Source organism: Phaethon lepturus, unplaced genomic scaffold (assembly GCF_000687285.1).
Source record: "Phaethon lepturus isolate BGI_N335 unplaced genomic scaffold, ASM68728v1 scaffold29108, whole genome shotgun sequence".
Classification (NCBI taxonomy): domain Eukaryota; kingdom Metazoa; phylum Chordata; class Aves; order Phaethontiformes; family Phaethontidae; genus Phaethon; species Phaethon lepturus.
Window position 1 is genome coordinate 21,037 of NW_010556004.1, and position 10,665 is coordinate 31,701.

Sequence of the window (10,665 nt, forward strand, 5' to 3'; positions counted from 1 at the left end):
ACTAGACAGAAAAACTTACCTAATAGTTGAGCTATGACAGCTGCCAGACAGGATTAATATATTCCTAGTTTGACCATGAATCTACTACACTTGATCTAGCTAGAAAGTGCAAATTCAGACTGTGCCTGTGAAATAGCTTCTGCTGCTTTTAATATGCAAGCAGATGTCAAAGTGTAATATGCCAACAGGGCAGGAAGTTTCTGGCCATGGCAACTGTGGTGCCTGTCTGATGAGTCTGAGGAAGTTGTTTTGTCAATCTAGGTGTGATCACCCACAGACTTCTTTCCTTCAAAAGGGATGCTGACTGACAGGGTTTCTTTTCTCTTTACATGTAATCCTGAGACAATATTATCCAGGTCAGCAGAGCTTTGCAATGTGTACCTGACTTGGGAGTCTTAACATGTGACTCAATTTTTTTATTATTGGGAAGATAAACATTAACAACAAAATATGTTTTGATTGCATTTAAAAATCAGATTTTTAAAAACAGCAGACTGCTACTGTAACTTTATAGCTGGAGCCAGAAAACCCAAGTAACTGCAAAAACCATGGGGAACAAGTAGAAGGGTATACAATTTGCATGGCATGATTTTTTGTTTTTTCCTGTTGCTGCTGGATTTGTTTAAAATTAAAATCTGTTTAAAGATGAACAGCGGTATAGAGTTTCATCTGATAATTATAAATTTAAACCTTTATTACCCTGGACAATTTTATTATGATTGGTTAAATTGTCAGTATCGTATGTACCCATGATTAAATAACTACTCCACAGTTTTCTGGTTTCTTCAAATGTATAAAAGATTTGGATGTCAATGTGAAAAGAGATTGCTGTTGAAGCTTTATTCCTTGCAGAAAGGTCTGTAAAGTACTTGGTGGATTTGTAGTTCTCAGTGTTTTTCTGTGCATTAAATGCTTACATTCACAATAAAAGAACTTGAGAAAGAAGCAAAATTAAATCTATGTTCCTTCAGAGTCAGATGGGAGGACAAAGCCTGGGAGTCCTGAAAGGATGCATCAGTTAGTGCTTTAATGGACTCCACTTTTGGATGAAGTGGACAGCTGTGATTCTTCTTTATGTACATGGTAATACTCTGAGAGTGGAATGAAAGCCACTGGTTCTGATTTCAGGCTTAATAGTTCAATTACATCTCTTTTCTTATGGAGAAACACTTAGCATTTGCAAAAAGGAATTGTTCATACCATTGGGAGAAGCTTAAAACTGCCATTAGACTTAAGTGTCAGATCTCCAGGGAATGCTTTGAATAGTATGGGAGGTTTCAGCCTCTTCAAAAGAGACCTGGACATTGGCGCTGAGCAGTATTTGGCTGTTCTTTTTATATGTAATAGGGTGGCAGTGGGGCAGGATCTGTTGCTCTAGTTTTATATAGTCTGTTTATTGCCTTGTGTCTTTAGTCTGGCCTATCTGTCTATCTGGCCATAAGTACCTCAGAAGTCCTTTTTCTTTCCTATTGCTCATTATTATCAGATCCAGCTAATCCTTATTAAATATGAAATCATTAATACTTCATACACAAAACCTGTATCACAGCTTTATTGCCGTCCTTAACTGTTAGAATAACATCGCTAACCACATGTGGATCCATGCACCATTATGCTGGGGGCCACCCAGCTGGAAAGCAGCTTTTCAGAAGACCTGGGGGTCCTGGTGGACATCAGGTTGAACATGGAGCCAACAATGTGCCCTTGCAGCAAACGTAGCTAAAGGTATCCTGGGCTGCATTAGGCAAAGCATTGCCAGCGGGTCGAGGGAGGTGATCCTTCCCCTCTACTCTGTACTGGTGAGGCCACACCTGGAGTACTGTGTTCAGTTCTGGGCTCCCCAATACAAGAGACATGCTGGAGAGAGTCCAGCAAAGAGTCACTGAGATGATCAAGGGACTGGAGGATGCTCTAGTCCTCCTATGAAGAAAGGCTGAGGGAGCTGAGACTCTTCAGTCTGGAGAAGAGAAGGCTCAGGTGCATCTCATAAATGTATATAAACACCTGAAGGGAGCGTGTAAAAGAATATTTTCTGCTGTTCCTAGAAAGAAAATAAAGACTTGCGCACTTGTTCGCGCTTACAAAGACAGAAGGTCTGTCCTGTTTTTCCTTCTTCAGGCCAAGAAGCCAAAGTAAAATTGCATATTCCACATACCTAGTTATGACAAAACCCACTTGTTATGTAGGCAGTCTCCAGTGTGCTTGTTCCCTTAGTTTTATACCCTTGCGTTACTTCTACAGGGACGAAATGTCATTCTGTTGTGATCCATTTTACCTTGCAGTGGTATTGATGAAATTCAAACCTAACCATCCATCCTGCTAATACAAAGACAAGGACAGCTAAGGCGGGTCTGCTGATTATCGCAAGCTTTTAAGCCACTGTAGAGACTTGCCCTAGCAAACCTCCAGGGACTCTAGATCTTCTTTTCCTTTTTCATTTGACAAAGTGCAGACTTGCGCTGGTAGGGAGTGAGGGGGAAGAGAAGGTTTGATTCCTGTGAGGCAAAAATCATTTGACTGAAAATCAAGTCCTGTCTTTATCAGTACAAACTGTCATGAAGTGGGATTTAAGGCGATGTGTAAATTCTGAGTTAGTTAACTTAGTTTCAGCTTTTGAATTTGTGAATACTTGAAAAGGTATTTTCTAAATGACATCTTTCAAGACTTTAAAAACACTTGCACCATTATCTTCTTCTTCCTCTCCCTCCTTGCCTCCTATTTTCGCATCCAAAGGCTTGTGAGAGCAAATTTTCTGTAGTTTAAGAAATCCAGCAAAAGCAACCTGGGGCATTTGTATCCTAGCATATGAAAATAAAGGTACCTCTGACATTGCCTAACAGCTTTACCAATTGAAAAAAACATATTTGGTCTTCAGTTGTATAGTGTCCACTCACATGGTTTGAAGCCAAAATATTTAATTATTTCAGTATGGGCAAAAGTTATGCTGCCTGGAAAACAGCTACGTGTTTCCCACTGCACCAAAGCTATCTAAGCATGTTTTGCGACCATCTTTGTTCCTCCAGCTGGGATGCATATAGTACATTCAGGCTTATTGCAGGCATAAAGTAACTTAAAAGACTAGACTGTAGGTCATAGGTAATTGTGTGCTAATAGCAGATAGCTGGGTGCAGATAGGGACAGGAAGAAGGTGACAGCTTTGGCTGGAGAGTATCTATGATTCTCTATACAAAGTCTTTATATAACTCGGAGAGCTGGCCATCTCTCCCCCAGAATAACTGCCTGGGTGTGAAGGGCAGCTGTGTACTACTCAGCCCAGCAGCTTTTTCCCCTTTGGTCTGGGCCCCTTCACACCTCTAGACTTCAAATGCTGGCAGACCTTAATGTAACTGTATGTACTGGGAAGCTGAGCTCATTAGCTCAGGCTGAAGGTGGAGTAATGCAATGAGATAATGGCCCAGCGACAATGGAAACAGATACTTCACTGCTGCTCTTATGAGATCAGTTGCTCTGTGAAGAATAACAATTTAAAAAAAAAAAAAATCCAAGCGCATGTATAGCATGGAAAATGACTAGAGAACTGGTGTTTGATAGAACATTTAGTGTGGTATTGCTGAGCAGTGGAAGAAGTCAAAGCATCTTTTCAGAGATAATGGGTCACAGATTGTGTCTGTTGGGTACTTTGGACATCCTTTGGGACTTTTAGGAAGTTCATCTCCAGACGGTATCAGAGATGAAGTTACTTTGACTGGTATCTACTCAGATGAATTCTTATAATCCACTGTAGCTGCCTCAATGTGTGTGTTTGGTTTTTTTTTTTGTTTGGTTTGGGGTGTTGTTGTTGTTGTTGTTGTATTTTGGAAGGGGGTGGCATTGTGTGTTTATTTGCCTGCTCTGGACCTGCCCATTTTAGGGCTACTTGTAATTTCAGCACTACTTTCTTATGACAAATGACTGCCTTGGTGAGAAAACTCTTTCTATATCCTTTTCTATCCAGAAAAGGAAGGCTATGGAAAGACACTGCATGCAGTTTTGCACACACATTGAGTTTACCAGGAGAAAAATCTAGTCCTGTACCTTCATTCACTTTCAGTGCTTCCCCTTTTATCTTCTGTAATAGCTTGTGTGTTGAAAGTGCATTTTTAATTAAATTGTTTGCATCTTGTATATGCACAATACATTCACTTTGAGGGCCTTTTTATTACAGTAGGAGGGTGGTGATATGTAATAAGTCTCAAGAATAATTAAAACCTGTGTTAACTTGTGTCTGTTTTCAGTAGCGATTGAACTTTGTGTTGAGTCTCTGCTGGGTCCAAGATCAGATCTTAATCAAGTAGGAAGGACGGGGTGACGAGGGAAGGAAGAGTTGGGTGTAGGTACCTCTGTAATTTCTTACCAGTTTAAGATAAACCTCACCTGTCATGTTTATTTAAAAAAAAAAAAAAAAGTATATTGCCTTCAATTTTAGCTGTTTAGCTCAAGATAATTTTTGTGTTCAACACTTACTGAGGGAGAAACACAGAAAGTGGGATAATGGCATGAGTCAACTTTTGGAGGTACCTTCACCTCTCCTTTATATGGACATAGCCTCAGAGTTTTGTTCAGACGACCTTGGTTTACACCAGAGGGAAAAAAGCAGAGTAACCTGAGATGGCTTTAGCTGCAGCACGATGTGACAGAGCAAAGATTTAAATAACTAGGGATGTCTAGGAGAGAATATGATCAATTGTTTTTTTCTTTTACTTTGGGGAGGTAGAAATACATGTTAGGATTGGCAAGATACATGATTTTGATCTGAAACTTTGACTTCACTAAATAGTCATTATGTTTTTCATCAATGTGTTTTCAATGGTCTAGTTTTGGAAGGGCAGGGGAGGCTGGGTTGTCAAAGTCCCTTAGCACAAAAGATGAAGATGACTAATAATTCTTGAGTACCTGAAGACCTGAACAGATGTTAAAAAATTGGCTTGCTGAATCTGTGGAAATGTCAGCAACTACACTTGCTTCCCTAAAATATTATAAACTAGTGCTTTGCATTCATCGTTGCGCACCAGATTCAAAGATGGGATACGAAAGGGGCCAGATTCAAGGATGATGATTAGAGTCTTGTTGCATGAAATACTTTGGAAAAGTATTGATTTGTCTGTCTTTGCTGAAAAGTAGTTTTACATTGGCTTGTAGATGGTTTGACTTTGCCAGGGACAGCAGGTGAATTAACGTTAATCGCACTAGCTTTGCCAAGGGTTCTATGACGTCCTGCTCATACCCAAGTCAAGCTGAGGCATGTAACAGTGTTTTGAAATGGATAGTAGTTCTGAAGATGTCCCTAATATTAAACCAAATTCAAAACTGCATTGGAGGTTAAATGCTAGTTCAGTCTGGAGGAGTGTGGTCTCTGGAAGAGATCCATTTGGGTTGAACTGGTAAATCAAGTAAAAGCTTATCTAATTAAAACCCCCTATTTAAATGTCAGAGCACCTGCACTACTTTTTCTTAGGTGAAGCAAGTTTTTAGTACTCCATAAAATTATTGCTAGCTAATATACCAGGCTAGCCTTCACAAAAAACTTGAGTGTTTATTTTGAAAGTATGAACAAAGGGGGAAAATCTGAGAGGGACAGACATATTTCTCTTTCAGGCTGCCAGGATTTTCCAAGAATGGCTGTAAACTGTTTTCTTACAGGTTGTGTCAAATGCGGCTGGACAGGGGGTTGCCATCACTGGGAACAACACTTTCAACAACTGGAATTGGCCTAACGCTGTGATCTTTGCTGCTACTGTGATCACTACAATCGGTAAGTATTTATTAGGTCAACTTTCCTAACTGTAGTTTTCTGTATGCTCTAGTTTAGTTGTATTCTTCCATTTATGTGTCAAGCTAGCCACTGAATAAAGTCCCCATGGCTGAAGTTACCTAGAGTATGTGTTTACCCATGGGTTCATAGAAGAAAAAAACCCCAGATTTTTGGCCCTCTCCATGGGTATACAGAAGAGAAATGTGTGCCTTTCCAATACATAACAGATTCAAGGTGCTGTTGGGGATGACTGGTGTCATTCCAGTTCCATTAATTCATGCACTTAGATTTCCAAATCATAAGATCCCGAATCAAAAGCGTTACAAAACATTCCACTAAACTAATTCTTAAAGCATGTGCATATGTGGGTTTTGTATAGCTGTCCTGTTACTCACGTGCATCCTCTTAAGCTACTGAATTATGAGTGTTCTTGGCTTGCAGAACAATCTAGACTTTTTATATATCTCTTAAAGAAGGCAAAGTAGAACAAGTTGTTATCTTCTAAAACTCACTACTGATTTGTGCTTGTAAAACCCTCTGCATTGAAAGACTTCCTCCTCCTTTGATATACAGATTTTCAGAGCTCAACATCATCTGCCTTCTGCTTTTATAGAAAAATCTTTGCTACACCTTACAATGCAAAAAAACAGGAATGCAAAATAACCAGAGAAGGCTGGAGGTATATGGAAATGGAAGTCTTACTGTTAAACCATATGCAGTACTGTGGTTTTCCTTATTTGAAACTCCCAATACCCACCTTATATTATAACTGATGACAAAATCTTGAAGTCAGGAACACACCTAAATAAGAAAGCTCTGGCAGAAGTTCAGGAAATAGGCTGCTGATTTTAGAGGCTGAGTTTGTAATGCCCTGCTGGGTTCTGTGAACAGCAAAGAACTAAATTCAGCTGAAATACCTTGCTATATCACAAGTCACCTTGCACTTAACTCACAAACCCTTATCCTGGAAAGGTACCAGGTCACAAGTTAAATGTGTATAGTGGATCTTTCACGTGGAAGCTAGCTTCAGGATAAATTTTAAGCTTTCATTCTATAAAAGTGATTCAGTCAAGTTTTTAACAGTGCTTCTTAAGGTTGGGCAATCATATTAGAAGTTTTGAGATGAGCTTTATTTCATATTTGTCACATCTTGTCAAGAAAATGATGCATAAAATCTAGGAAACACTTAAAATGCAGTAATCCTCTCAGCCTGCATTAATGGAATACACATTTGCTAGAGTAGAATTGGAAGGCATCCAGATTCAGAAGATCAGCAGCTGGAGTAGACTCAAGCGCTTATAGATGGTGAAGTAAGGAGCATCTGATACAGCAGAATCCCACGCAGTGTTGTTTTGTGCATAGGTAAAATTGCCTTGAATTCTCTGCAACAACAACAGACTGTGCACATACTTACCTCTTTTAGGTTACGGAAATGTTTCTCCAAAGACACCCTCTGGGCGTCTCTTCTGCATATTTTATGGGCTCTTTGGAGTTCCTCTCTGCTTGACGTGGATCAGTGCTCTGGGGAAGTTCTTTGGAGGACGTGCCAAGAGGCTGGGCCAGTTTCTGACAAAAAGAGGAGTAAGCCTGGTAAGGCCTTCTCTTGTTTACCCTCGTGCTGTGCATTTTTGATGTATGAATTAAACTTACACTTCTTAACTTACCTGCTAATCTTGCTAGTAAATGAACACTTGCACAAATAGGAATTTTCCCAAATGATGTTGCACAGAGATAAGTGAAAGGGGGATTGGGTCTGACATGTTAGTTCTGCAGGAAGTTTTAGCAAAATAAGATCTTGTAGAAATCTTTGATACTAAATACAGATCTTGCTGCTTTGATGGAGACATACGTATCTCCTTACATTAGAAACCTGTGGGACAAATGTAGGTGAGGCTCCATTTCACAGGCATTCTGTGCAAGCTCCTCTGGCACGGAAATAAGCTGTCCTGCTTTGTTCCCACCTGCTTCTGTGCTAGTATGAATAGACCCTGCCGTGCAGTGAACCAACTGGAAAGTAACGTTTTGTTCTGAGTTACTGGCTTGTGGGTTTTTTGGTTCTGGCTTTTTGTAATTTTTTTGGTGGTGGGTCTGTCACGTGTCCCACTCGCCCTTGAGTGAGTTCGATCTCAGTTCTAACTCTGCACAGAGATGGGAGGCAATACAGGGCCATAGTGCTTGAAGGACAATGGGACTAATTTAGGTCCTGGTTTCAGAAACAGAGCAAGAACTTTCATGGTTCAGCATGTGAGAAGAAAGTACAGAAAATTATGGTAAAATGCATGTATGTGTGCAGCTCTGTGCAGGGGTTACGTGAGTGGCAAAGGTAGGAGGGCACCTTAAACACTTCTGATCCCCTATACTCAAAGGAATAAAAGGAAAATCAGAGGTACTGACTGCTTTTTAGACTAGAGTGCTATATCTGCATCCCATGCTTATTTCTAAAATATCAGGAACACCTCAAACTTTTCAAGAGTATGAAAGAAAATTATGAGGAAATAATCCTGTTTTGAGCAACTACTTGTAAGAATAGTGAGCATAAAGGAAAAAAATAGTTGTGTGTTTGCTTCAGCCAGTGTCTTTTAGTTATGGCTGATAAACTGGTTGCACAAAACTCTAAAATGTCTGACACTGTCAGATGATGCTTGATGCCATGGATGGGAAAAGAAAATTTGGAACTCTTTCTTTTTGTCTTCTTTCTTCACAGAGGAAAGCACAAATTACATGCACAGCTATTTTCATTGTTTGGGGTGTCTTGGTCCATCTGGTTATTCCTCCCTTTGTCTTTATGGTGACTGAAGGATGGGATTACATTGAAGGCCTCTATTTCTCATTCATCACTATCACCACCATAGGATTTGGAGATTTTGTTGCTGGTGAGGAATTGTATTTTATGTATTATTTCACTACATGCATACTGTGACAATTCTGTTTCCAAACTCTAATTCGAAAAGGTGATTTCTAAGCTTTTCCAAAACGTTTTGCTTAATAAAAGGTTCAGTTAAAACTGGGTACTGATCCAATGGGCTAGATCTGGCTCTTCAGCCTTGGTTTAGATACCTAAGGCCTTTATTGGACTACGTCTGGAGTTTATAACACTTTCAGGTGCCCTAGGTTCCTATTTCAGGCAAGGAGCTATCCTATCCACCGTGATAGTTAAGCACCTTTGAATGGGATCCAGTATCCTAAGCAAGGGTGCATAAGTACTGAGCAGTGCTCTCTGTGCAGCTGTCTAGAGCTAGTCAGGAAACGCTGAGCATACTGGTGCCTCCCTCCTAAATCTTGCCTTTCTCCAAAATTCACTGCCTTATTCAGGGCTTTGGACATGGTCCTTGAGATAAGGATTCAGAATTCCACTTTCAAGGACAGTATTTATATCCATACCTCAATGGCAGAGAGAAGGCTTATAATCTTCAAACAGGAAAAAAGTTCACTTTTATAGCTTAGGAGGAGAGGCTAAATATGCTGCCATTTTATGTTGTAAGCCCAGTGGTCTACAGCCAAGAAGTGGAAGACCTGGAATAAACTTTTTCTGTCATAAGGGTTTCAGATCCCCACTTACCACCCCTCAGAGCAGAGTTCAAACAACTAGGCTCTGTTAGTGTGGAAGGGAATAGTTCTCAGGGTCATACTTTCAAAGATTTATCAGCTGCAAGTCCTCTTTCAGTAATGTTCTTGTCTTTAATTCTTTGTAGGGGTAAATCCAGATGCAAACTATCATGCCCTTTACAGATATTTTGTGGAGTTGTGGATCTATCTGGGACTAGCTTGGCTTTCACTCTTTGTTAACTGGAAGGTCAGTATGTTTGTGGAAGTCCACAAAGCGATCAAGAAACGGAGGAAAAAAAGAAAAGAGTCATTTGACAACCATCCTCGATCTAAAAAACCCCTTCAAATGGGTACCTCAAAGGATGTCAACATTTTCAGCTTCCTTTCAAAGAAGGAAGAGACCTACAATGATCTTATTAAGCAAATTGGGAAAAAGGCCCTGAAGACAAACAGTGACAAAATTATTAAAGTAGAAAATACTAAACAAAATATGCAGAATGCCAGTATAGATGCCCAGGTGACTTACACAAAGACAGAGTCATTTGAGTATGATGAGGCTTCCCTGGACATTCAGAATGGTCACGTACTGAGACCTCTGCATGATAAACGTCTTGGAGACAGCCCTCTAGAAGGAACCATGTTTGTAAACCAGCTAGACAGGATTAGTGAAGAAGAAGGTGAAGTGTGGGATTCCAGAGACTATCGACCCTTAATATTTGAGAATGCCAATATAACATTTGTAAATGAAGAGGATGATGAAGAGGAGGATATCTCAGATGATGAGGAAACATCAAAATCCTCCATGGATGACAATCTTGCAGAGGAATCTGAAACTGCAAAAAAGCTGGTAAAATTCCCATCCTCTGATGAATCTACCTTTACCAATAACGAGCTAGAACTTTCTGTGCCTTATGAACAACTGATGAATGAGTATAACACAGTAAGCAATGTGAAGGCTGCAACGTGAAGCATGTTTGACAATGGTTTTCTGAAAGTCGTCAGTGCATATTGAAGAAATTAACAGAGCAAGGAGAAAAGTATGTTTTTGCAACTTCTCCTGTCTCTTTGAAAACAAAAGCAAGTCCCAAACTAAAAAACTCCAGTGTCCTTTTCCCATCCTAAGTTGGTTTCTGAGCCCATTAGCTTTGCTTATCTGAAAAACTTGTAAAATAACAGTTGAATTTGGAGTACTGCTCCTTCTTGGGATTTTATGGTTCTTGAACAAAGTAGAAAAGACTAGTTAATACACTGGACCTGCTCTGCAGTTATGCATTTCATTGAGGATTTAGTTTGGGAGTGTAACTATACTGTTGCAAAGAGACTGTTTTGGGCATCAAATGTGTTCGGTTACTCTATTAGCCTTTCAC

The 10,665-nt window shown here is 39.8% G+C and overlaps 1 protein-coding gene across 1 annotated transcript in view; it reads left to right on the forward strand.

The window, feature by feature from the left end:
* KCNK5 (potassium channel, subfamily K, member 5) overlaps positions 1-10,265 on the forward strand; it is a 30,883-nt gene extending 20,618 nt beyond the window's left edge. Inside the window, exons 2-5 of the mRNA XM_010292349.1 lie at positions 5,641-5,752; positions 7,176-7,342; positions 8,457-8,625; positions 9,445-10,265. Of these exons, the coding sequence (XP_010290651.1) occupies positions 5,641-5,752; positions 7,176-7,342; positions 8,457-8,625; positions 9,445-10,265 (1,269 nt within the window). The remainder of the gene's footprint in view (positions 1-5,640; positions 5,753-7,175; positions 7,343-8,456; positions 8,626-9,444) is intronic.
* Positions 10,266-10,665: the final 400 nt, after the last annotated feature.